The sequence below is a fragment of the Echeneis naucrates genome, chromosome 9 (assembly GCF_900963305.1).
Source record: "Echeneis naucrates chromosome 9, fEcheNa1.1, whole genome shotgun sequence".
Taxonomy (NCBI): domain Eukaryota; kingdom Metazoa; phylum Chordata; class Actinopteri; order Carangiformes; family Echeneidae; genus Echeneis; species Echeneis naucrates.
Genome location: NC_042519.1, coordinates 12,145,185 through 12,173,047, shown reverse-complemented (window position 1 = coordinate 12,173,047; position 27,863 = coordinate 12,145,185). Strand labels below are relative to the sequence as shown.

Sequence of the window (27,863 nt, the reverse complement as noted above, 5' to 3'; positions counted from 1 at the left end):
GTTTGGGGAAAACAGAGGGTTAGGGTTAGGGTTAGTAATCCTGGCTATAAGTGGAACTTGGCTGTTTAACTCTTATATCGTCACCAACCTCACAGATAATCTTACTGTATGGCTCGTTTGGGCGTCAATCACTGCCAATTAGGCCTTCTGCCATTCATACAGGCAGTATTGCATGTTTTGCCTTCATCAATGAATCTTTAGATGTCATGCCTCCCATCGCAGCGGCGGTCACAGCTGACTAATCGCTTTCATTTTGGAATGTGCCTGGTATTATCTGCAGTTGAGTCTTTCATTCTAAGCCTTTGTTGATTGATAGGTTTTAGTTTTGCAGCATTTTCCTGGCGTGTCTCGGTGCACAGCCAAAACTCTGTTCTACATGGGACACAAGTGAAGATCAGCATAATTTCACTAATTGCAGCCAATTTCTCACTGAATGGACCCTGCTGTCACATCTCACAACAAGCAAGGGGACAAGAACATCTTATGGTCCCCCAGATGGAGATGAAAGGGAGGAATGGAAAAAAAAAACACCAAGTGATTGTTCTCTATTCAGCTGGATGGAAGGCCTTGTAATTCAATGAAGAAAAAAAAACTGAGAAGAGATTAACACAGGAGAAATTGATTTGAAGGTCTAAATCAAGTACCCAGGTCACGAGACTGTCTTGAGCATCACAGCCCCCAATTTCCATTCAGATTCAAATTGTCGCGATATCTTGTGTGACAGCCTCACAGCTTCCCAAGTTTCTCCAGGGAGCGAACCGAGTGAACCCCAACAAAACGCCTTTGTCAACATCTGAGAGCAGAGCAGTCACGAGTGTCAACAAACACTCCGAGGGGCATTCCTGTGTGCATTCCTGTCCCTTTTCAATGAAATAACAGGGTGCATCGTGTATTTAGGCCAAACACAACTTGGAAAAAACTGCACACAGTCCCCATGATACACAACAATGGAAGGCCCCAGTAGGAAACCGCATCCAAGTAGCTTTATTCACAAAGGCCACAGCTAATTTGTTCATTTAAAATCAAGCCCAACACTTCCAGAGGGAACCTCCCACATGATTTTCTTTTCCCATCAAGACAGGAGTGTTATCAAACATGTGCACCCCTCTTGCATTTAAATGTATCTTGCAATTACCCATCAGCAATTGCATTTCCTCGCTTCTCCGTATACCACTGTTTAGTGATCAGGGCTTTTTAGTGATCCCTTTTTGTTCTCCCTTACACATCAATTTCCAGATCCCTATTTGTTGCAACTTCATATATCACATTTTAAAAGAAAGAGTTTAAATCCACTATTTTCAAGTCTGTCTTTTTTGGAGTGCGTTTTGGCCACTTGTATTTACTCCCGTCTCTCCTACTCTCACCTCTCTGCTACTTCAGTTACTTCCTTAGGCCCATCACTCTTCCTGACTGCTTCTCACTGGGTGGGCTTCCTGGGAGTTAGGGTTGACCTTTCAACTTCACTTTGACCTATGACCTTGTTGCTGTAGGCTCCAACACGTATGCAACAATAGCACCTGCCACTCACCAACTTTCCACTTTCCATCCTCTCCGCTCTGTATCCCACCCCCCCACCGTCAGCCACATAACAAGGTTATATTCACTAGACTCCAGCCTCACACCACATTTAATGGAAAGAGATGTAAGAGGGGGAGATACAGACAAAGGTTAGATAGCGCTACACACTATACACATTCGTGAGTAATGTGAATTCTCATTTTTATGGTGGTTGTTCAGCATGGAAATGTTTTATTATCTTAAAACAGTTCATAAGAAGTTAAATGAGAATGAATAAGAATAGTGTGCCGGGTTTAATGGAAAAGGCCTGAGTCTGAATATTCAATGTGTTTTAGACTTTTTACAGTATACTTGGTCCCCCATATCTCAGTCCTCCTCAGTAGACTCAGCAAATGACTTCCTAAGACATATGGTTATATATTGCCATCTGGCGGTGACTGATAAAAATACACACACAACATTTCAGAACTTCCTGTTATCTGTTCCTTAGCACATCACATTAGCTTTCACAAGCAAGATTACTATATTGTACAATAATAAACTCTTCTGTATTTTAAAGCAAGGTACCTGAAACATTGCCCAAATAGACCACATTCATTTTGGGTTTCTCTCATTGATATAAACTTCATTGATCTTGAAACATTCTGGAGATGCATCCAATATTTCAACATGTAACATTTGAATGTAGGGAATTCACCTGGTGAACTTAAATCATGATGTAAAAATTATTTCCAAAACTCAGAATGGGGTCAAACAAAAAAATTCTATCACAATGACTGAACTACATTCAAAGGCAGTGATACCATGAAACTGTTAATTCACTCCACCTCCACTATTTTTTTTTTCAAAATGGCAAAAGGGGCTATGGTAAACCAAAACATGGGGTGACATCATGGCGTCACTTCAAAAACATACCATTGTCTTTCCACGTCCATTCACAATTGTTCTACATGAATGCATTTTTGTCCCGTCTTAATGAATGGGATAGTTACTGTAGGAATTCATTCCTGTGCAAACGCATGTCATTAAAACCACTACATTTTCATACTGAAAGATAATGCTACTTTTCATTGCACATTATTTCATGAGTAAAAGTTTATCATCAGCATCACAGAACACGTATTTAATGGGGAAAAATGATCATTATGTTATGATGGATTCGGTGTAATCAGAGAGCCACCAGTGTCTCGCTCAAGCTGGGCCACCATATGGCCAACTGGCTTTAACACCTCTTAGAGGGCGCGCACATGGAAACCAGATTACTGAAAATGTTCATTTCACTTTGAATGAAGGAAAATGAACAGTAGAGATTGTGGAAATTAAGCTGCTACACTGCACTCAATGTTGCAAATCAGTGTCACAACCTTTACATTTTTTGATAAACAGATATTCAGGCAAGAGTGAAGAAGGAATATAATTCAGATGGCATGCTGTAAAAATGAATAGCTAAATGATCACCCTGTTTGTTTGCATTGATTGTGTCTACAGCGAAGAAGTCACGCCAGCATGCCAATATCTTTATACGCATTAATCTTTCCCATATCAGTTTGCAAAGGCTTAATTTCCAATGTAATATTAAACACTTGACAATATCTTTCACATCTTTTTTCATATTTCCAGAATTGGTTGTTTTAAACTGGTGTTAAAAGTATGAAATGTGAACATTCTGACCAGTATCCTTTTCCTGTAATGGACAGGTTTTGCTAAATAAGATTGTTTACCATCACACGGCAGAATGAGAAAACTTAAATGATTTCCAAGTCAGCGATGAAAACATGAGCGCACACAAAAAGAATCAGAGTCAGAGTTCCAACTGCTCAGAACTTTTATTTCATGGGAAATAAGGGTTAAAATTAAATTAAAATATAAAATTTAGATGGACAGATCTGTGTTTAAAGGGGGAGGCGCTGACATAGGAGAGTAGGCAGCCCTCCAGAAGGGAGTTGAGGCTGGAGGGGAAAGACAGGAAGCTACAAAATGAAGTTCAAGGATGACCGGCCATTCAGAAGGTATTGTATATATAGATATGTATCTATAGATATATATATCTATATCTATAGATAGACATAGATATATATATATATATATATATATATATAAAAATTAAAAAAAAAAAGAAGGGGGGGAAAAAAGTATGCAGTTAGTTATTATAAACCCCACCCCCATCTGAAACGTCCTCATATGCAATCAGTGCTATAGCTCTCTCCTTTTCCTTTTTCTGATTTCTTCCAGGAAGTTTTTGATCATTTTTCTTCGTCACTCACTTTCGCCATCATCTTATTCTGTCTTAATGTAACATCTTTTCCTGCAGTTTTGAAAAAAGTAAACAAAAAGTCCTTCAAAAATAAAATGCAGCAACCACATTTCATGATCTACTATTACATATACAGTATATATATATAAATACATACATAAATATCTTACATGTACAACCAATTTTGAAAAGGGGGGGAAGAGAGAACCCAAAAGACTTATGAGGACTTGGAGGTGGGGGGAGCAGGGCAAAGAGGCCCAAGGTTGCTCATTGTGATGGTAGTGTGTCTTTCGGTTTGTTTTAGCTTCTCACACACGCGCACACACACGCACACACACACCCATCCACGCACACACAGACAGACACGCACCCTTTTGGGAAAGAGGGAGAGGGAAGCATTCCTCAGTTGGCCCAGTAGGGAGAGCTGCCATAGCTGGACTTGCTGCCTTGGGTTTTCTGCTGCATGCTACTGGACTGACTGCGCTGTCCAGGGCCACCCTACAGAGAGGAACAAGTAAATTTTTTTATGTTTAGATTTAAGATCAACTAACTACCCAACAGGTTCTAGTTCGATAAGGTTAACTTGCCATTTCCAACTTTAAACCCTTTCCAGGAAGTGAATAAATGTAACCATCTGAGACACAAATATCTCCTGTCCTGAGCTGCAGCAATTTTGATACAACCTTCATTAAGATGCAAATGACCACAGAAAAAAAGAACTCATGGGCATTTATTAAATTATCAAATAGGGATAGAAGTTTATTTTCAATTTATGACATCTAAGACAGAAACAAACCTTTAAAAGGTCTTAATTTTTCGATGTGTGTGATAGGGATAAGATATTTATTTAATGCAAAAGTAACAAAATAAAACCACAGTAAATAAAAAAAGATCACCTGTCTTATATACAAATAAAAAGTTGCATTTTGTAGTTTTTAAGTACAAAAATTCCAGTGAGGCTATTATTAGTTAGATTGTTATGTATGAACCTTTACCTGTCCGTCCTGTGTGAGGTGATGATGCAGCAGCTGGGAGTGGGGCTGTTGGTGTGGTGGCAGGATGTGCAGGAAGGGAGCAGGGGCGTAGCCAGGAGCACCCCCAGGGTTCAATGGCCCTGTTCCACCGAGTGCTGAGGGTAAGCTGAAGGGAGGCGGTGTCCCTGTGTGGAATCCCTGCTTGTCAAAGGACTGAGGACAAAAAGAACAGGTGATTTCAGTTAGTGGCATGACTCAAATACAAATCATAATCATCTCTTGCCAATGTGAAATGGCGGGTTACTCAAGAGGATATGTTATTGATGTGTGCGCTGTTTTGAAGAATGCAGAAAATGTCAGAGTGCAACTTTAAATTTATCTGAAGCAAAAAAGAAAAGAAAAAAGAAGCTCACCTGTGTTTTACTGTAGATTGAACCTCCCATATCAGGTACTCCTCCACCGGTACCTGACCCTGACAATCCTGGTGCTGAGAGTGGAATGAAGGGAGGGAGAAGGAAAGAAAGGAAAAAAAAGGAATTTAGGAGGAAAGGAAGGAAAGCAAAAAGTGGAAAAAAGAAAATGATAAGAGGGGGAAAGCAAAGGGTCAATCGGGAAGAACAACAATTGGGTCACTTCACTGTTGAGTGAATCCTTAGTACTAAATGTTCATTTCCACTGTTAGTAGAAGGGGGGCCGGCCAGAAGGAAGAAGCATATTTAGTGAGGAGGTGCAGCATCACTTTTCACCATGAATCCATTTATGTACCCTTCAAACTGCAATCACACACGTGCACATACACACCTTTCTCCAGAACACTCTTGACGGTAGAGTCATCTGCAATTGTGAGTACATCTGTTTTTCCCAAAGGAAAAGGCCCACTGACTGTGTTGTTAGATTGTGCGCACGTGTTGTGTGTGTACCTTTCCCTGGGCCGCTGCCTGCTGACTTGGCCTGTGACTGGGCAGAGCCTCCGTACCCTCCCTTACTGTACTCCCCAGCGTGGGCTTGAGACAGGTCATCAAAGGCTGAAGGAGGAGGAGGAAGAGCAGAGAAGAAGAAAGGAGACAGAGCGAGCAGAGGAGAAGGAGGGGGTAGGAAAAGAAAGATGGGAACAGATTAGGTTGAAGATAAGAAAAGGAGGTGGAAAGATGAAAGAGAAGAGAGGGGGGCATGGGAGAGAGAGGCAGTAAGGTAAACCTGACTAAAATAGCAGCTGTGTCTATATTGAGCCATGACCAACTTCAGCAGGGGGTTTGAGCTATGCATGCAGCACAAGCGAAAAACAGGCCCAACTCCACACGCACATGCAGCATTTTGTGTACAAATAAGGGGTTGGAAGTAGGTTTCCCCTAAATTCTTCAGACACCCTATACCTATTAAAGCTTTTATAGTGGTAGAACTTTCTAATTTTTAACAGCAAAAATGCACTTTAGGCATAGGCTAGATGACCCAGTAAAAATACGTCTATCTGCAGAAATTGATCAGTACCTTTCAGTTCAGGTCTCATCACATAGAGAAACAGCCCCAATCCATTTAAAATTAAGTCAAAAGTTGGACTAAAACAGCTGGATACAACCTTCACAAATTCCAAACAAATCACTGGACTCAAAATGGAATGTGCTCTTAAAACATAACCCCAATCCAAACAGTGACAGACAGGTCTCTTATTTAATCCACATCTTACCTGTGCCGTATGCATGTTGGCCGTAACTGGGCTGATGTTGTTGGTGATACTGATTAGAAGGGTTGGCTAGGCCCATTGCAGGTTGTTTGGCTGAAGCAGGAGGCACAAAGACGGTTGGGCCATACTGGAAGGCTGAAGGAACCCCAGGTACACCAGCATAGTATGGCAGACCTGCAAGTTGTTCAGAAAAATAAAATTAAAAAAGCATTTTTTTTTTATGTTTCTATATGTGTTATGTACACAAATTTAAAATGAAAATTTATTTTAAATAATAGTTTTCAAAAAGTCTGGGCTTTATTGGCAGGAACATAGATCTTTATTTGTTTAGAGCGTTCTGTCAACATCTTAACAATATGCTAATAGTAACACAGGGCTTTGTATGAGGTAAAATTTCTAGATAAGAGAATCAATCTATACAATTCCTTACTAGTGTATCCGTAGCCAGGGGGCAAAGGAGGGTTTAGGAAGGCCTGGTTTTGTGTCTGCTGACCCTGGCTCTGTCCTGTGCCCTGGCCTTGTGTCCCTGTCTGCGGTGCCTGCTGGGGCTGTGACTGCACTCCAGCTGTTGACAAACTGGTTGGTGGAGCTGGAGATGAAGAGTCATTCCGACCAAACTTTGTTGCTTCACCTGAAACGAGGAAAAAAAAAAAAAAAAAAAGAGAATAAAAATTTTGATCTAAATGATATCTAAAAATTAGATAGCCAACTAGCCAACATGCAAAAATGCAAAAAAAAAAAAAAATAAAAATAAAAATAAAAATAATAATAAAAAAGCAAAGATGCCATAAATAAAATCAACTCAAAAGCAAAAATTATGGACACTCAAAGTGCAATGCAAAAATGCAAATACAGGTGTAAAAGGATTGAGAGTGAGTGAAAACACACATCCTCAAACAACAATAGATGAGACATTGAAGCCTGGTTTATGGTCCTGCATCAAATCAGCACCGTACTTACATCGTAGGGTAGGGAGGCTTGCTGTAGCCCCCAGCGTAGCCTGACGTGCACCTCAAAAAAAAATAAATAAAAAATAAAAAATGGAACTAAGGAGTTACCGACCCAGAACAGACCGAGAGGGCTGTGCTGGGCTGATTGGTTTGCTTGGTAGCAATGGATTTCTGGTTCCGTATTTTTCAGATTGTGCCCTACCTGTCATTTTTAAACATCTTCTTGTTGTGCACGGAGAGATCATGGACCAAGTCGAGGGGTGACCCATTAAGGAAGTCAGAAAATACGAGCAACTTTACAATTCCTCACGCCGGAAGCTAAACAAAGAATCAACTAGAGATGACTATAACCATTCAGGAAATGAGCGCAGCCCCCTACTGCTGTGGCAGTGAATTGCACCGCAATGAAATGGAGTGAGAGAATTTTGAAGAATTTACGACAGCATAGGTACGGTGTTCATTTAACGCAGGACTGTAAACCAGGCACAAGTCAAAAATTTCAATGAAACATAAATTTGTACTGACCAGAATATGGATTATTGGCCAGGCCATCTCTTCCAGGCATTGCAGTAGTCGTACCAGGAAAGGTTACCCCATAATAGTCCTAAAAGAAAAAAAGTAATTTCTTTTCTAATGATGTAGGATAAAAATATAAGCAGCACAGTAAAATACAGGGTAGAGACTTACCATTGGAAGGCGGGACTGTAGCATTTGCAATTCTTCGTATCCATAAATCTGCTGTGCAAATTGAAACCATGGAGATCGCTGGGTCATTATATAGTACAATATTGGAGTCACAATTAAATCTCACAGTAAACTCACTTTTTGTATAGCCTTTTTTTTTTTTTTTTGAGGTTCAACTGAGCTTTTTTCAGTGTCTCAGTGTGTTTCACAGATATCATTTTTGATCAGAACCTACTAAAACACAGTCATCATCAACACCAAAAAGCTCTAAAAACAATGATTGTAAGCTATAAAAACTTGGCTCAGTGTATCCACACAAAGTAAATTAAGGATTTATAAAGATAGTAAACTTTGGTATGGTTAGTCACTTGAGTCCAACACCAACATTCACTTTTAGCAATACAACCCAATCCTAGAAAATGCTGGGGACTAGTTCATACACTAATAAGTAAATAGATGACTTTTGTGCAGTTACCGGGTAAGCAGGGAGCAGGCCACCAGGACCCATGATGTACTGGTTTGCCAGGAGAGGTGGCACTCCTTGGGCCAAGTTGGGAGGAGCTTTACCTGGGTAAACAGGAGGAACTGACTTAAGTGAGTGAGAATAATTATGTTTTTGATTAGTAATGGGTTCTCCTGTAATGCATTTGGGTGATGATGGCATAGCCATAACATATTTAATGTGGTTTCAGATGAACTAGGAATTACATAAGACAATATATAGTTTTGTATATTGTTTTTCCAATCTTTTGTATGCTCCTGTGTCAACAATGTGAAACATGTTGATTCAGAACCTACCAGACGTGGTGGTGAGTAGGGGTGCTGTGCGACTCCCTGAAGCTGAGTGTGGGGTGTTGGTTCCATTAGGTGTTAATCCCGGTGCTCCAGATGGGTGAAGACCATTCGTGGTTGAGCTGCTGACAGCCAGTGGTGCTGAAGGACTTGGATTGACAACTTGGCTGGATGATGAAGAAAAACCATGGAGGTTGCCGCTGCTGCTGCTACTAGTGTCCTCATTACTCTGATGAGGCAGGACAACAAAGTGGGTTTGTGGTACAGGAGCCAGCTTCTGTTTTGTAGCGCAACACATGCAAATCTTCATGAAAAAAATTTAAGTACTTTTTTTTTCAAAGTGCTAGCTTTGTGGCCAAGAAAGTCCATCCATGAGAGCCTTTGATTTACAGTAATTATTCTTTGTCTAGTTAAAACAGCAGGAAGAGGATCATAAGAGTTTTCTCTTTGGCTACACACTTACTGTTAGGGAGGAACTTGTGGTCAAGGCTGATCCAGATGAGTGAACACTGGTCACATGACTAGAAAAGTAAAATGATTCTGTCAACCTTCTGAAGATATGTGCTTGTAGACAAGCATAACTCTGTGTGTGTGTGGTGGCCTGAACATTCCGTACCTGCTGAGCGAAGGAATGGGGGTTGAGTGGGAAGGTGTGACTGCAGGGGAAGGCATGTGATGACCAGAGCCACCGTCACTGGTCATAACAGGAGACTCGGTCTTCACTGTCCTAGACGTTGTTGTAGCTGGGTTAAAAGAAATAAAAGTGTACTTTTTGATATACAGAATGGATTGTTGAGAAAGACAATGGCGAAATTGAATGAACACAAAGCAGACAAAAAAAAAAAAAACAAACAAACACTGAATGGGTTCTGGTCTGTATCAAACCTCAGCTTCCACTAAGAACTCTTTCCACTTCCTACCAGATGCATTTAACAATCAATATTGACTATATTAGATTTTATTGGCCATCAGCAAAGCTGAGAATACTTACTGTCCTGTGTGCTCTGTGTCTTCATCCCACTGTAGCCATTCTGAGAGAAAATGTTTATAGTCTTAGCTTTTGTCAGACACCACATCTTTAAGAAATAACTTCAGGCACCTTCTTAATGTTTGTATAAAGAAAAGGTTTATCCTAACTGTGAGAGGTCCACCAGCTGCTGATGTGACATCTTTGTTCTGGGAAAAGCCAAGATGTGGTGGTAGGGATCTTGGGCCACTGTTTTCTCCACGGCTGGCTGTGGTAGTGGGTGTAGACTGTTGAGCAGCTGCACTGGGAAGACCCAGAGAGGGTGATGCTGTGGCACTGGGCAAGCCCAATGATGGTGAAGGAAAGCTGGGATCTGATACTGCTGGGGGTAAGCTGCTCATGTGGTCACTATTCATAAAAATATAAGAAAAAAGGTAGACATAAATATACACAGATGACACACACAATAATTTCAAGCAGTAACTGAGTCCCAAAAAAAAAAACCCTGTGTGGCTAAATGCGTGAACAGAACCAATCAGATTCCTCAAAAACATTATGTTTCAAACACCAACTTAAAATAATTCACACATACCTCACGGATCCTGTCTTGGAGAACAAGCTGCTTTGTGGCTGCTGAGTGGGAATAGCAGTTGGGGCAGACATAGGTGATGGAGCTATTGGAGCTGGAGCCTGAGCAGGAGCTTGTTCCCTGGCCATCTCCATCTGTGTAATGTCTACAGTTCCGCTACCACTCTCCGATCCAAAGTCAAGAGCTCCAAACTGAACGTTCAGGCCAGATATGTCTGCTGAGCCTGGCATCTCCACTGCTGATGAAGGGATCTGAGGTTGACAGATACAAAATGTCATTAAGCTGAAGGTTTTTTATTTTTAATTTATATCATTAATATTTTTTAATGAAAAGGTTTAGTCATAAGATCATACCTTTGAAGGAGGAGGTACTCTGCGTCTCTGTGTCTTTAGCTGGCGCTGAGGGGGCTCTGTGATGGGAGGCTCCATGCCTGGCAACTTCATCCCTGGAGAAGCTCCATCTCTTACGGGAAGGACAGAGGACTCATGACCTGTAGGAGAACGAAGATGCCAGGTCCATTTAAAAGATCTTTCAAAATACAGTGCTATAATCATAATGGTATCACACTGTTGGTGTTCATTTCAGCTGCAGATAAATCACTACCTTCTGTAACTATGTATCTGACAATTCTTTGATACTAGCTCTGTAACCATGTGGCATAATTTTCCAATATGTGATTAACAAAACAAAGCACTTATAGTTAATCATTTGTTCCCATTTCTATTCTTCTGGTGCTTAAACAGCTAAATTGCATGTACCAACATTATCTGCTTTTGGTCTTATCCAGTTAATCTAGTAATCATCAATACTACAATAAGAGTTAACTTAGTTGCAGCACTAGTCTCATGTGATATGCTATGAAGGCTTTCACAATCATAATAGCACAATACAATTCTGCCTTTTTACCTGGTGGTGTTGGGACCTGTGGTGCATGCAACTGAGACAGGCCCAGTGACTCTGTGGTTGGATGGATGGTAGACTGCTGTTGCCTCTGTGTCAACTGGCTGAGTACTGCTGATGGCTCTGGTTGAAGCTTTATCTCCACTGAAGAGAAAAAGAATAAATCAAAATACTGACTTAACTGTTTTACAACTACATTAAGTTAATCTTGCATTGCTATTATCAGCAATTAAAATGTTATTCTTACATCTTGGATTTCTGTATTGAACTTACAGTGCTGGGAAGTAATAGGCCCATTCTCCACTCGCTGAGCCTTGATGTCAACAGAGGGAGAGGGAGCAGGACTTTGCATTGGTGGTGGACCTGCATCTTTGGAAACACTACTGCTGGTGGCGGCAGTGGATAACGTCTGATTGGCTCTTTGACCAAGCCGAGGCCCATTGAGCTGTTCTGAAGCTCTGATGTCGGTGGCAGGTGACGGCTTAGATGCATTCAGAGAGCCAAAACCAGAACCCAAGACTGAAGACTGGGATGATGAATTTTGGGGGAAAAAAAGAAACGAATACACTGAAACAAACTCTCTTTGTGTAGGAGTATAACATATTTAAGTCTTTGCAAATGTTTGTTTATGGATGAATCGCTATCTGTACCAATGCAGCATGTGCGTAGGTGGTACTAGCAGAAGCAGCATGGGCATAGCTGTTGGCTGTGGCGTGAGCGTAGCTGTGTGTTGCAGTGCGCCCATTGTGGTGGGAATTGGTGAAGACTAGGCTTTGGCCTAAATCCTCAGCCGAGGGGCCATCAACTATCACCCCCAAGTCAGAATCCATGGAACCCCCTACACCCACTCCAGCTTTCGGCAGTAGGGTAGTCAGATCCACACTAAGGAGAGGCAGAGAAGAGGAGGAGGATCAGGAGAAAAAAGATTTTGAGAAGACAGAGGATATAACTGCACATATTAAAAAATATGAATAAAAAACAACAAAAAAAATAAATCAGTTTTCTGTGTTCTAAGCTGACTAGACTTCTGACAGGATGGCTTACTTGTGTCCAGGTGTGACGTGGTTCGCTGGAGCAGAAGAGGCAGTGAATACTTTGGTCTCAGATAACTGAAAAACAGGACAAACGTTGGCAACCATTCAAAGCCAGCTCAATATAATACTACATAAAATTCACTAATTCTCTATGAATGGTACTTAGAAGTTAACACCAGAAAGTAAAAATACTAAAATGCCTTAGCTAATCATTAAGAAGATGCTGCTTACATCTTCATTCCAGTCTTCTGAATTCCAGTCTTCCAGATTGCCTCCCCATGTTCCTTTAAGAAAATAAATAAATAAATCTCCCCAAAGCAGTGATGGAAATATACCACAAAAGTCTGAATGTGACATTTAAATTATAAAACTATTGTGTGAATTCACATTTTTTCTGGTATAATTTAGTTTTTATGTGGGGCTAATACTTTTAATAAATTCTTGCTAATTTGGGTAAGTGAACAGTTGACAAAGCTGATACTAAACCGTGCAAATGCACTAAATATGACACTGTTTCTTTTCCCTTACCAGTTCCCTCAGCAGGCTCGTTACCATCTCCTTCCCATGTCTCCTGGCGAGCTCCAGAGTTAGCCATGTAGTCAGCAGGATTGAAGGTGCTGAAAGAAGTTGAAGATGCTATTGTTACTGAAGCATGAAAGAGGAGAATAATTCATATTTTTTTAAAAGGGAGGAAATTCAGAAACTTTTTTTTTTCAACACGTATGCTTTTAAGATGTGTGCTTGAAATCACCATCACGTCCTCCTCATTCTAACTCAGGATTAAACAAACAATGCACTCACCCCATTCCTTGGGAAGAAAACCGGTTGCCAGCTGCTGCTCTTCCTCTACCTCGAGCTCCTGCCCCTGAGGACACAAACAAAATAACCAGATAACCTATGGCTGACCAGTCCTTTCAGCCTCAATCCCTCACTGAGCTTTTATTTTTACAGAGGGCATCTTACTCCCACAGAGCATCATCAACACATTTAATGGGTGAGCAGCATTTCAGTAACAGCAGATTGTCATGCCTCCCAGCTGATATACAACTACCCATGTGACATCTTTTCTTCCAAATCACACCTTGGTTAACCTCAGTATCCAAAGACAATTTGTTACTAGAAAGAAAATCTACATATCTAGTCAGATTCTTCCCTCACTTTGTCCATCTATCTGACCCCACCACACACACACCAGTGACATCAGGGATTAAGCACATTCCATACATGTTCACTGCTGCAATACTCTAAATGCCTGTAGACACAAATAGATATGTTTCCAGCTACATCGCCAAAACATGCACACTATCGGAGCAAATTTCCAAACAGATAACAGACACTGGATTCTCTTTTAAAGAAGAGTTTTGGGAACTTTTCTGTTTCCTATAATGTACTATTTAAGTAATTGCTAACAAAACAATGTTTCATGTTCTGTTTTGCTCACCTCTGCCACGCCCTCTGCGTCCACGATCACTCCCTCTCTCTCCAGGAGTCATCTCAAACCCATTCTCCTCTAGCCGACCTAGAATCCAAATGAGCCATATGGACATGATGTTCGGACACTGAAAACGTACTGGGCTGAAACAATTTCTCAAGTAATTCAATTATAAAAAAAAAATGAATGAGGCTCTTTTCCTTGAGTCAAACCTTTGTTCACTTCACGCACATTATACAACATGATCAGCCTGTGGTGTTTTTTTTATGGGCCATCATAACTGGTTCACAACATTACCAAATTCAGTGGCATGATCATAGTTAAGATGGAGGAATGACAAGAAATGACAAGAGAAGAAAGGGCGGAAAATGTGGGACCATTTCAAATTGCAGAAAAATGAGTATCCATTGTAAAATTAAACTTGCCAACTGTAATGATGCAGCAATTAAACCAAAAGCACCAAAAGTGATTTGTAATGGCTAGTTAGGAACATTAGTTGATACTGAAGACTAATTATGATGTTCCTAACAGTAGCTCAAGGAAATAAAAACAAAAAGCTACTGCTCCTGTATGCTTATTGTTAGTATTTCCATATATAGGCTTCAGAGTGCACTGAAGTTCAATAAAAAGGGGTTTAGTTTTAAAAGGAAGGTACCTCCCACCAAGAAAAAGCCAATTTTTCACTTTTACAGATGTCTTTTTGTGCCTGAAAGTAACCTATCAATGTCTTTTGTCTCTTTCTTACCTTCACGTCCTCTGCTGATCCCTCTGCCCCTCCTGTTGGAGCCCCCTCGTCCACGACTGGCCTCCCTTTCTCCTCCTTTCTTCTCCCTGCTCTCCTTTATCTCAGAGGGTCCTCCTTCTTTCCCAATGTTCCGCTTCTTCCCAACAGTCTCCCAGGAGTTCTGACAGATGATAAAATAGAAAGAGTTTCACACAGTAAAACAGAATTATATTATGTGTTAGTCTCTGCAAAAATCCATGTAACACGCACACTGCCACTACACTCAAATCATGGTTTGTACACTCACTGTGTCAGAGTTGCTCTCCAGCAGAAAATTGATAGCTCTGTTTACATCTTCATTGCAATCATGGAGGGCTACCATGCACTCATCTTGAGTCTTCCCAGTTACTTCAATCAGCTGTGAGCATGCATAACAGAAATATAACAGCTATGATGACTAAGCCTTCAAGTAGAGCATGACATTAATCCAGTAAATGATTTGCATATATGTGCACGCTCAAACATTACCTGTTTGACCTTGTCTTCAAAATCAGCATCATTTTTGTCATATATCATTTGGGCTAAACGAATCTGTTCTGCTGTAGCCTGGTAAACAAGCAAATTTGTCAGAAACAATACAACATGACTGCTGAAAGTGCAACATGTAAGATATTGCTTAAAATTACCAACAAAGTGTGAAATGAAATTTTACATTCACATACCTCACAATTCCATACCAAATTAACCCATTTTAAATTTATAAATCATTACCTCACTAGCGTATGCCCTGATGCAAGTCTGGCCATCTCATTTTGAAAACTCACCTGTATCTGTTTCTGTGGCTGGGTTGTTTGTGTGGTGGTGGGCAAGGTTCTGTCTCGAGTACCCCGGGCTTGATTGCTGACCAATGAAGTCATCATATACAGTATATACAAAACAATGTATGTACAAAATAGAAAAATCTGGAGAAAAGACAAGATGGTGCAGAGGCATGGTCAGACAACAGGCAACTGTAAGATTGCTTAATTATATTCACAATTCAGGGTAAAATACTACGATGATTGAATGTCCAATGCAGTATTCTGAATATAAGCAGACCATGGCTCACTGTTGTCAACTATACCATGTAAGACTATAACCCCATCTGCCGCTCCCCACCTCCCTGGTTAAATTTAGCAAGCCAAGAGGGGACTGTCCGGGTGTCAACTTACAACCCTTCCTCAGTCTCCCACACAAAACACTGCTAATATCCGCCCGCATCTGTTATGAGTAGTATAATATTTTACATTTTCCTCTTCCACCAACGATAACATTAGCCAGCTGGCATTTGATTTAACGTGACATGTAATCGCAAAGGGGATTTTAACCCCCAGGGCACCGATGTTTCTGGAAATCGAAAGCAAATTCCTCCCCTGGGTTACATGAAACATAAAATGAAATGGTGGCTAATATTACCACCAACAGACAATTTATCAGCATGGAAACAAAACAAACGCGATCTACCGTGTGTGTTCATTACTGACGTGTGACAGCGAGTCATTACCAGACTGTAAAATAAAGATGCTCCTCAGTAGTTTTAATTCGTCTACGTTGTTTTCTAAGCGGAGACTGATTTGTAATCTCATTTTATTGAAGGTTGCAAGAAGCCCAAGCGGAAACACGAACCGTATCGGCTAAGGCTCATTAGCTTTAGGTCAACTAGCCAATGTTAGCTTTAGCCTGGCTAACTGCTCCTCTTTGTTCCGTGTGCGATTCCGACCGTTAAAAAGCAGTTATTCTACCGGACATGTAATTTCAATGCAGGTGCACAAAAAGTCCACCTGACTACCGGTGTGACTGCTGTCACTACAGTCCCACCAAATCAGCAACAAAAAATAAAATAAACAAACGGTACAAGTGCGGAGATGTACCCTTTTGTGTGAACCAAAAGAAAAGCTAGTGATAGTCGCTTAACCCGAGTGGCAGACTTAGCTAATGTTAGCGTCATGTAAAACGAAACGAAAAGTCGTCGTCGACCTATTCAACGCTCGCTGTCCCGGATTTTAGTCCCGAGACTCCGAGGAATTCGGATGAGCGGCTGTGGGAAAACAGACGACAACGCGTGGTCCGTCAATGCTAGGAAAGACATCAGCGGCATGCTAACTCACCCGGCATGTGAACGGGCCGTCCGCGTACAATGCAGCGCTACAGTGCGGATACAACGCTGGTTAGCTAGCGAGTTACTAAGTTAGCTAACCGACGAACAAACCGACCAGTGTCCCTGGAGAGACCGCATGGCGTCCTTAAACCTGTCTAAAAATGATACAATAAAACGACTGAACGGTTCTTCGAGGTTATTCGCTGTTACAGCTCCACGTTTTTTGTTCTTTCTTTTACCTGCTAACACGCTTCGCTCAGCCAGCAGCAGCAGATGCTGTCATGTGACCCTCCGCGCCGTTGTTCAACGTTGTGAGGGGTAACCGGCCAATCAAAACACACAGAGTGAATCAGGTGGTACGACGGCGTGCCCAGACGTGCGCGTTCACGCCCGGGAGTTCGCCTCCGCTTTCGTGCGGAGCAGGTTTGCAGCCTGTTGTAACGTGAAAGTGCAATGTTTGTTGAAAGAGCGTACGTGACGGCTGAACCATTTTCAGACCATGTCACCACAGATTCATTTCATGGAATAACATGAAGCATAAATGGAAATTGTTATGCTCCGATTGTCTTCTATCAACAGGTTGTGAGACATGATTGTGTAATACTAATAAACGTAATACACGTTTATCTAAAATTCACATTTAGAGTATGACACCATCCCACTCAATGATAACCACCACATGTAGCATTGTGTTGCCATAAAAAAAACTTTTTATTCAGTCTTAAACTCACTCTGGTCTCATAACATCACAATATCACTCGTTTATGTGATCAAAAAACATGACGTATTGGAAAAAAGTTTGCTTACTGCCAATTAAACCGTTCATTGTTGGGAATCGTGATCTAAGCTGCATGTGATAAGTGATATGGGTGCCGGTCTCTGTCTAGGCAGGCAGAGTCTTGTGCAGGCGCGGTAGAGCGCATCTAAAACACAAACTTGGCAGGCAGAAAGCAGAGATTAAGCCCAATACTAAGATCCTGTCTCAGAACGATCATTGGATTATAACCATTTGGTTTTCATGAAAAAACAAACAAGCAAGACCAAAGCTGAGGAGAAACGATCAGTCTAATGAAGATAAGTGAACTAAGACTGTAAAAGGTACAAGCCTTTATCTGAAATTAAAAGATGCACCACACAGTACATAAATTGCATCTATTAAAATAATTAATAATAATTCTAGATAGCTGTCAAGCAAGCATCTGCAGCAGATGATTTAATTTGTAAACACACACACTTTTTACTCTTTTAAAACCTACAAGAAATTAAGGTCTTCCTGCATGGGAAAATATGCCTTAGTAAGTCTCATCTTCAGAAACCTCATCTTTTGCCACACACCTCAAGTGATATTTGTGCCATGTCCGGTGATTCTGAGCATTTATAACACAATATTTAGAAAAGAAAAAAAAAGAAAAAGAAAAAAATGTACTTGATTCTTGATGTATTTAGTCTCCTCAAATATATTGTTCAGTCATGAACATCATAACAGCCTTAAATTTCATTCATTTTGTGAATGGATTGCACATTAAAATGGAAATATTCCTGTCTATTAACCTTTTTAAATAAAGTTATTGTTATTCTCTTCTCTTTAGGTCTATGGATTCAAATCACTAGACTTAAGATATGGCTGCAGCTGAGCTCTCATGCTGTGGACAGACTTAGCCTTCCTCTCCATGATCTCATCCAGTTTATGGACATATTCCCCAAATGCCTGGAAGACAGAGAGTGAGGGGAGACTTCAGTGTGTATGATAGATATAGTGGAGGAAATCCTAACAATTTAGCTAATAATGGGTTTAATGTATTCTGACCATGTCGGGTTGCTGGCAAAGAAGGGTCCCTTCTTTGTGAAATAGGGCTTCCATCTCCTCTAGCTGTGCCCAATGTGCCTGGACAATACACCACCTGAAATTGGATAGGATCAGAAAAGAGACCAATTTTTATTCAACCTAATAAGCCCCATTACACACAACATTTCTGTTGGGTAAACATATGAGATTTCCACTATCTTTTTTTCCCCCAGTGAATGGAATTGCCAGGATTGTGTTACTTACTTGGTATGATCCAAGTCTTCAAAGGCAGACAGAGGTATTATGGGTCTATTTAGGTGATTGCTTGTTCTTTCTTGACCATTTGATTCAACAGGACTGTTTGGTTGGGGTGAGTTGTTTGGGGCACTTGAATGTACTGTTCTGAATTGGCCCAATGCTCTTGGTGTTTGTGTGGCACAACTTGAGATTGAATTGGATAATTCAGTCTTCCCCGAGCACTGAAAAAGGGCTGAGCCTGGCGCCATGTCAAAAGTCCCAGAAGCACATTTAGGTTTAAGTTGGGATGCACAGGCTTTGGTGCGAAGAGCTGGCATAGTGTGAGGTGTCTCAGTGCTCTCTTGGTCCTGCAGAGAGAGCAGCATAACTTCTGGCACAGTAGGTTTCGTCATGCCTGAACAAGATAACAATTTGTTCAGAAAAACATTGTAAGCAGTAGTTAATACCAATAATACACTGAGAGAACCCAAACTTACTTATTCCATGGTGCTCACATGTGGCACAATACTGGCCTTTTGCCTGTTCGGTGTGATTAACAGCTGCCATGGTCTTAGAATTAGGAGGGCAGTTAGTGTTTGGTTGTGGCAGCTCCAAAAGAGCAAATTCTACATCTTCTACAATTTCCCCTGCCATCCCTGCACATTTGTTTTGCTCTGTTTCCTCCACTCTACTGCTTCTGCCCTTTTTATTTTTAAGCACACAGAGTGAGGTGGTGTTCTGTGCCCCTTGCAGGAACGACTCTGTGGCAACCTGTTGGTCCACTTCCAGCATGGAGATACTGAGGGGGTCAATGGTGTAGCTTAGAGAATCTGAACAGGTCTCATCTTGAGGTGAACTCTGTATCTTGGCTTTGACTTCTGGATGACTGTGTATCTGAAGACAAACTGGATCTTCAGGTAGTTTGTTAAGGGCCCCAGTCACCATAATATTTTCTGTCTGTGTGATGGAGGTAGACAGAACTTGCGTTGCTGGCTGAGAATGTAAAAATGTGGTATTTTGTGACGATAAAGGCAGAAGATTGGAGGTGCATCTAGGACGTACTGAATCACAAGCAAGATCACTGAGGTCGTTTGGCATCAGGAGTGCATCGATGTGCTCACAGGCTGGAGAGAGGGGCTGTTCTGCTGGAGCTTGCCAACTGTGTGATTCAAAGGGGGGGTAGTTAAGGAGGTTGTTGCTGTTGTTGGGGGTGGACATGATATTGTAGTAAGCGCCTTCTTCCTCTTCAGTACTCCACATTCCAGGTTGGACATCTGAGGAATCCAGATCATCCTCACCCATCTTACTTCTGTCCTCTGAATGACAGCTGTAAGACACTTGTGCCACTTTAGTTGGCATTGCACCTGTCATCCTATCTGCTTGCGCTGTCCCTATTGTTGTCACCCAGGCGGACCTTCTCTCGTCCCCCTCCATCCCAGCTGGGCTGCAGCATGCCTTCCCTTCTCTTGACCTCCTCCTACCACTCTCACCACTGTCTTTTCCTGGCCAAGATACCATCCAGTCTTCACCAACACCACCAGAAGCTCCATGGGCAGCTTCATCATTATTTTTATTGTGGAAAAGAATATCACAACTAGGAAAAGGCAGCCGTCCTCTACCCTCAGTCGTAACATTAACCTCAGCCTTGTATGCATCTAAAACCCCTTCCAGACCAATCAAGGCAGAGCCCAAAAAATGGGAAGAGTGTCTAAGAGAGGAAGAGGAAGATGGAGAGACAGAGAACGAGAGAGGCGCCTGAGAGGAGGAATAGACAGGTGGACACGTAGAAGGTGAGGAGAAACTAACGGATGAGCAAGCAGAAGAGGGCATAAACTGCTGCAATTGCTGGTGATATTGCCTGAGATGCCTTTGCCTCTCCATATCGCTTTCACCAACCTTTTTAAAATCTCTGTCCTTGACACTTTGCACCTCACATTTGTTTCTACTGTTTTCCTCTTGCCTTTGTTGCTTTATCTGCCTTCTTTGTACCTCTCTCCACCCTGTCACACCACAATGCTGGTTCTTTTTTTCTCCATGGTACATATCAGGCTGCTTTTGAATTAGAGTTTTTTGTAAATGAATCGGATGATCTGTTGGTTGTCCCAATACTAACCCAAGCCTGGCATTCTGGTCACTAACAGAGTGACTGTTACTTCTTCCAAACATTTCATTTTCTCTTCTCCCACCTTTCTCTTTCTCTTTTCTTTCACCTGCTCCTTCCCTCCCATGCCCCTTATCACTAATTTCTAGCCATTCTCTTAATTTTGAAAGATCTTTGAGTCCAATCTCTTTTCTGTGCTTTATGTTTGTTTTTTCTTCCCATCTGATGTTGTTGGGTGTGGAACATAGAACTGCACTGCCTTTGGGCAACCTTGTGTTAGGTGTGATGGGACTAAGAGTCTCTTTTTGTCTCGCTAACTTCTGCTTTTTACGAGGACTTTTCCTTTTAGCGCCAACACTGCTACCACTGCTGCTGTTGCTCTTTGATAAGTTATGCTTGGGGGAGGATAACACCTTGCCTCTTCTTCCTCCCTTTAACTCTCCTTGTCCCCTCAACTCCTTCACCCTATGAAAAATTAAGCAGAAACTCAGTTAGTAGATAGTGTTCAACACATCATCAATACACACAATACACAACACTTACCGATCAGCATATCTCAGTGTATTCAGAGTATGTTCAGTTGCTAAGTCACCAGGTGAAATGTTAGCAATCATGCATGTCATTGAGTCACCAACAAATGAATCTTTCAAAACCTAGAAGAGAATAAAGTACTATCAAAACATGAGGGAGTTTATTGATAAAAGTGGACAAGTAAAGAAAATCAGGTAAATTATGAAAATTCATAATAAATATACTCAAACTTGTTATGAAAAAAACATTTATTTATTAACATCTTACTACCTGAGTAAGTTTGCTTTGTCTGAAAGGTGTGTGCAATTGTGCTTGATCAAGGGACCGAATACATTCTTTAAGCTAGAAGAAAAAACAAATGGACAGATTAGAAGGTATGTGAACATGCATTCACAAATTTATTTTGATTGATGCAGTGAGTGAGTGTGTGCAGGTTTTGGGGATGCAGTGAGTGAGTGTGTGTAGGTTTTGGGGATGCAGTGAGTGACTGTGTGTAGGTTTGGGGGGCTGTGTATTTATTTATTTATTTAGCTTACAGCCAACAGACTTTGATTGATCTCGGCTCCCACCATACGACTCTGCCTGTCTGGTTCTTTGGTATCTGATGCTCTCTCGCTTCCTGCCAGGTCCACAAACCACATTCTACAGGGACACAAACACACACATCTTTCAGTGATTTTACATCAACACTAATGGGCTATTTTTTAGGGAGAAAATCTGAAACCATCACAAACAATGTACATCAGGCATAATAAGATCAAGATACAATTTAACACATTGACTGTTGTCACTCACCTACCAGCTATTTGCTGGTTTGGATCTCTTAGCTGAATTTGAAGCAAGGCGTGAGAACGTGAAGACAGTGGATTCACTCCACTAACCCCCTGCGTGCGCACCTCTGTTCCCTGTGAAATTACCTTTATAACAGCAACAAGCAAGGGAGGTTGAGATTAAGAGCTGAACGAGATTGTGGTAATCACTACTTCAAACAAAGAAAATAGTGTCTCCCTGTAGGGAACAAAGAATGTTCCCTACTGGGAAATTATTAACATATTTTACTATAGTAAAAGGCTGTTGGTGCATCTGTGAGGTATCTGCATGTTTACTGTTGCGCTCTACCAAATACACATACACACACATAAAAACTATTCAGTGTTTCCCGTGTCAACAAAAAGACACTACAAATTTCCTTCGATTATGGTACAAAGTCATTAAAAATCATTTGATATATAATTTAAACTGTCAAACAACCACCAAGACTATCAACTTTGATACTTTATCCTTTAAACTAAAATTTCTATAAATGTGTTAAAAAGATTGTTGTGGTGAGCAAAACACCAGTTCTGGACAACACAATGACATGAAGCAGCTTTAAGGAAAGGTCTGAACCTCCAGGAGTGAGCTGACTGAGTCCACCCTGACATCACGTAGCCCTGCAATGTGGACCACCTTTTGTCCATCCTCCCTGGCAAATAACCTACAAAAAAAAAAAAAAACACAAGAAACTCCATAAATGAAATGGGATGGAAAGGATGGAAAGTTGTATTTGAAAAACAATGTACAATTTATCATAATCAATATTGACAAATGTAGCAATGTAGCAAAATATGTAGCAAAATGTAGCAAAAGTCCTGATAATATTACATATTTTCATCAGTCAAATAAATGCATGATTGATCAGTGTGAAATTTGTTTTAAGATAACAACACACCTTTTCCTGTGGTCCAGCAGGTCATACAGCTGACCACAGTAAATCTCAAAGAAACTGACATACACCAGCAGAGGAGAGTAAATGTGTGTGGTGGACAGGTGAGCAAAAATATCCCGGGCTGCAAGTATATACAGCCCTGGACTCCTGCAGGAAGCACCCAACATGGTGTGTGTCTTCCCTGCACCTGTCTGGCCATATGCTAAGCAGGTGGCCTTGCCTCTAAGGGTGCACACAACAAAAATATATTAATAAAGCACAGATTAATAGAAAGTGAGAAAAAAATGTTTTGAAGCACATGACTTGTAGATCGGTAGTAACCTACCCACTGAGCATGTGCTGCACAAGGGGGTATGCTGTTCTTTGATACACCTCCTCATTAGAGCTCTCCTCCCCAAAGACCTTGTCAAAGTAGAACCTATGCTGAAAGAAAAAAAAAGCAAGTTAATCTTAAGGTAAATATAAATTGTGACATTTCTACAATATTGTCACAGTTTCACAATATGCGTGCTGTAGGACACATTGCTTTGTTAGATTCAGTGGATGGCAAATCACAGTTTCAAACTTTTCTTTGTCTTTGTCTTTTCTCTGGACACCTACCTGTAGTATGTACTGTGTCAGATCCACAGCTTCTTTTCCTTCATGGACAATCACACACTCTCCGTCCAAACATGTCACAACATCTGTTTCTCCTCTCTGGCTCTCTACTCGTGTCAGAGGCCTTTTCCTCACACACACACTGATTCGCTGCCCTCCTTCTTCCCTGGTACACAACAATCACAGTCCAAATGTAAATAATCAGAGCAAAAAGAAACATGGCTCATATGCAAACTTTTTGCATAATTAATTATATAAAAAGACATCTTAGTATAAAGTATGTCAAGTATTTAAAAATAAACAGATTTATAAGAAATCTCTCCTCACTGTGTTGGAGGCAAGTTACTTTCTGAATGCAGGGCTTAAAGTAAGAAAACATCCTGAGCCTGAATTTTTTCCGGGGGGGAATTCTTATTCTAAATACAAAATAGGAAATAAATAACCAAAAGGCCTGTCGTCTCTGCCCTCTCTTCTGTCCACTTATTTGAAGTCCTTTGTCTGTTAGGACGTCTTCCTCTGGCTTCATAAACTGACTCTCCATCATCTCCAACAGAGACTTCGATGGATGCTGCGTTCATGAGAACTCGGAACCGAGATTTCTATATTACAACTCGGAATTTCCGACTTCTGATATCATAGCGTTCACACAACAGGTCAACTCGGAGGAGAAAAAATAAGTTTGGCATACTCCCATCGTTTTTTGGACGCTAAAATATGCGCAGCAGCCATTTATGTTTATTTTGGAAGCAGTAATTTCAACTTAGAGCTCATTTTTTCCCAAGTTGTTCAGAATGCAGCATCACCTGCTGCTGGATCTCAACCAGGTTCTCCCAGACCACACCCCCTACTTCTGATTGGCTGAGACAGAGTACACAACTTCACTACTTCAGTCAAAGTACAGATACTCCTTGTCAAATATTACTCCAATACAAGTAAAAGTAGCTTCGTCAAAAAAAGACTGACGAAAAGTACAAACATATTTACTTAGAAAAATTACTTAAAGATAAAAAAAAATACCTCAGGAAATACAGGAGAGGAAAGTAGCTTTCTTGTCATTATACAACACACTGATGCAATTCTGCTACAGACATGTTTATAGCTTAAAAATGACTTTAGTTAAAGAGGTCCTACAAGAACCGGTCTCTGGAGGGATCCGGTCCAGTCTCTAGTCTCTGGATGGGTTTTGTCTAGTCCAGAGGTCTCCAGCTCCGGTCCTGAAGGGCCACTGTCCTGAATGTTTTAGATGTTTCCTGCTCCAACACATCTGATTCAAATGATCAGCTCCTCATCAAGCTCTGCTGAAGTCTGATCAGGAGTCACTCATTTGAATCAGGAAACATCCAGGACTGGAGTTGGAGACCTCTGGTCTAGTCTCTGGTCTCTGGAGGGGTCTAGTTTTTAATTATGATGAAAAAAAATGAAGGAGTAATATTCGACTAGCGCAAAAGTAGTGAGTAATGAGAGCATCAATAGAAATGTAATGGAGTAAAAAGTACAATATTTGTCCTTCAAATGTAGTGAAGTGAAAGTAAATGTATCGTCCCAAAATAATACTCAAAATAAAACTATACTTAAGTACAGCACTCAAGTAAATTAACTTCTTACTGTCCGCCCCTTCTGATTGGCTGGTGAATTTAGTTTGTTGAGAGGGAAAGTTGTGTTACTCAGATTCTGTTTATAGACGAACTCAACTGACTGCTCCAACCATCAACAGGTTTGTTTTTTTAATGTTGATCTTTTTTTAATTGCAGTCGAGCGACACGGTGCAGGAGTACTTTAAGCCCTGTGGATGTCTAAATGTCTTTCATATTGATTGATTGTATTATTATAATTATTATTGTTGTTTTGCTGCTGTATTGTAGCTGCCACTCACCTTTTCCTTGAAGGAGGAAGGGAGCTCTGTGGTAGTCCATAATTGTAGCCAGTTGTCCTCTTTGATTCATAAACAGGTGTTGGCATAGCCCTGCAACCACAGCCCCCCTTACAGCCCATGTTTGTATTCAGTCGTTCTTTCATAGAGATTTTTCTTCTGTCTTTGTGCCCCCCTGGTTTCTTCTCAAACCTCTTTGGTGTCACTGTTGCAGGCCTGGGTTTTTGTTTGTGGGATGAGACTAATTTAGGTGATAATCTGGCATGAGTGTTGCCCATGGTTGTTCCTCTTATGATGTCTGACTTGGTGTTTCTGCCCATGTGACAATTGGATGGGCGTCCAGGGGCAGCTGTCCTGTCTTTGTGGTTCCCATTGTAGCCAAATGCCACAGTACTTCCAATGTCAAGACCAGGCCTCGTATGTGTGATTGACCCTTTCCTCTGGACCTGTTGCTCATTTCTGGTTGAATCAGAGCGCAGCTTCATAAAGTGATCCAAGGTTTCACAACTAAAGTCAAGCCGTCTGCAGACACTCGATGGGCTGGCATTTGACTTATTTATTGCACCATGCTCTTCATCTTCATAATCATATCCATCATCATAAGTAGAACTATCCAATACAGCATAGTATTTATCACCATTATCAGCTCCATAATCATCACCATCTTCACATCCGAGACTAGCAAAGTCAAGAGATTTGACCATTTGGACCAGATGAAAGAGTTGAGTCCTCTCTTTCATAGAATGGATTCCAAGGATCGGATAATCCTCCATGGTCATTCCTGAAAGGTGGGCTACATGATGAACTCCCATAGAGGTAAACCTGAAATGACAGAAGTCAGACCAGCAGAAGACGCTGCAAGTACCAAGTGCGAATGAGGATAAGCCCCTGGTGAATGCGCTTACCTTGCATAGTGATGCTGCAGACCGGCCGCTCTTAGAAACTCCTTCAAGCCAAGTGTCATTTCTTTCCCTTCCTTTTCTCTCTTTCTCCTCTCAGTTTTTGCCACCTACTCTGAAATGTCACTTATTTCAGTGTAGTCTCTCCATCTGTTCGTCAAAAAAAGCAAAGCCCTGCAACAAGTGACATAATTCTATGATAATGGTCTAAATTCACAAAGAAAACACCTACAAAATATATACTACACAAGCGCTCAAGCAGACACACTTTTTTGAAGACAGTGCCAATCTTGTTATGACTCCCTCAGTGATTTTCTGTCAGAATGATCACCAACGGTTGGTCACTGTGTCATTACTACCACAGTGCCTGTTGTGGGTTTATGCAAAGCAGAGGACAGTGGTATGATGCTGAAATTTGACACTTGGTTAGGATGAAGCCAGGATAGCACAGTGCAGTCATGTCACATATTTCTGCATCATAGCAAATATGATAAATATAGCAGGCGCAGGAAGGCGACGGTTGCTTCTTTGGTTTTTGCAGCCGTAGTATGCCTGCCATATGGCACTTGGGTAAGACCCTTTTCATATGCATACGCAGAGATTACAGAAAAGTGTAATGTGTCAAATTATGTCACTCATTGCAAGGACGAGTATTAAACCCGTATTTCCCCTACAAGGATTCCCTGCTGGAATTTCCTTCATTGACTCTGTTAAAGAAATTCAATACAAACTGCATCACAGGAAATAGTTACATTAATAGCTACAGAGCAGGAAAAGGAACAGCAACTAGGTTGTGAATAGCACCGATTGTGTTGCCAAAAGGGTAAACACTCTAAAATGAAAATACTTTTTAAATAGTTGAAACACTGAAAATATACCGTGTTAAAGAGTGAAGTGGTTTTGCTAAATAAATCATTTTAACAGATGAATTGACTAAATGTTTCTGGGTTAAAATGAACAGGAAACTTACCAGATTCACTGCAGAGCTTTCTCGGGGTTTTTTTTAGCAACAAAAACGCGAATGGTTCCTTTGAGGGAGCAAATTGAAATGACAAACGCATCAATTTTTTATAAAGTTCCTCGCTGTCTCAACACTTCCGTACACAGTGGGTCACCATAACGACAACAGCGGTTGCGCGTGGACACGGAAAATAATTCGGTGAGACTTTTTAGTGGAGACTTTCAGAGCTCAGGTCAGCATAAGAGACGAAGATAATCCCCCTGAGGGCTTAACGTCCCCCAACAGGCCTGCTCAGACAGAAAGCCCTCTCTGACTACCCCCATTAGACATTTGTCCTACTGGCTTTAAGTGCTGCGTGGGGAAATGATAAACCCCACATGAACAGAATGATGAGACTATTTAATTGTTATCGTTATTCTTATTAGATTTTTAAACAGCCTGTACCCATTGTCTAATCCTATAATATTTTTCTACACCTACAGTAATCATGGAGTGTATTATAAGAAGGATATTATTTATTTTACATGCTTGCCTTGT

The 27,863-nt window shown here is 41.0% G+C and overlaps 2 protein-coding genes across 9 annotated transcripts; both read right to left on the bottom strand.

Moving 5' to 3' along the window:
• Positions 1-3,325: 3,325 nt before the first annotated feature.
• LOC115049156 (ubiquitin-associated protein 2-like) lies at positions 3,326-16,935 on the bottom strand. Of its 5 annotated transcripts, none has more exons than XM_029511170.1 (30): positions 16,876-16,935; positions 15,324-15,461; positions 15,028-15,105; positions 14,807-14,917; positions 14,521-14,680; positions 13,785-13,862; positions 13,145-13,208; positions 12,872-12,960; positions 12,575-12,627; positions 12,354-12,418; positions 11,960-12,191; positions 11,583-11,835; positions 11,316-11,453; positions 10,763-10,899; positions 10,413-10,660; positions 9,991-10,228; positions 9,845-9,884; positions 9,470-9,596; positions 9,317-9,374; positions 8,860-9,130; positions 8,537-8,628; positions 8,065-8,115; positions 7,903-7,981; positions 6,858-7,058; positions 6,431-6,601; positions 5,667-5,771; positions 5,548-5,580; positions 5,160-5,233; positions 4,768-4,959; positions 3,326-4,270 (listed from the first exon to the last, which is right to left on the bottom strand). In XM_029511170.1, the coding sequence occupies exons 2-30, from the start codon at positions 15,417-15,419 to the stop codon at positions 4,175-4,177; spliced, it is 3,630 nt and encodes a 1,209-aa protein (XP_029367030.1). In that variant the 5' UTR covers positions 15,420-15,461; positions 16,876-16,935; the 3' UTR covers positions 3,326-4,174. The 5 variants fall into 5 exon arrangements, with proteins under 5 accessions (XP_029367030.1, XP_029367031.1, XP_029367033.1 ...); XM_029511171.1 differs by having other exon boundaries at positions 8,065-8,112; XM_029511173.1 differs by having other exon boundaries at positions 8,860-9,082.
• Positions 16,936-17,444: 509 nt separating this feature from the next.
• LOC115048539 (uncharacterized) lies at positions 17,445-27,524 on the bottom strand. 4 transcript variants are annotated; one of them, XM_029510078.1, is made up of 15 exons: positions 27,336-27,524; positions 26,372-26,539; positions 25,470-26,288; positions 23,600-23,762; positions 23,325-23,422; positions 23,003-23,221; positions 22,681-22,768; positions 22,087-22,208; positions 21,828-21,933; positions 21,562-21,633; positions 21,304-21,413; positions 19,157-21,225; positions 18,687-19,074; positions 18,444-18,537; positions 17,445-18,344 (listed from the first exon to the last, which is right to left on the bottom strand). In XM_029510078.1, exons 2-15 carry the CDS (start codon positions 26,428-26,430, stop codon positions 18,228-18,230), a joined length of 4,524 nt encoding a protein of 1,507 aa, XP_029365938.1. In that variant the 5' UTR covers positions 26,431-26,539; positions 27,336-27,524; the 3' UTR covers positions 17,445-18,227. The 4 variants fall into 4 exon arrangements, 3 of the variants coding, with proteins under 3 accessions (XP_029365938.1, XP_029365939.1, XP_029365940.1); XM_029510079.1 differs by having other exon boundaries at positions 26,372-26,515; XM_029510080.1 differs by lacking the exon at positions 23,003-23,221.
• Positions 27,525-27,863: the final 339 nt, after the last annotated feature.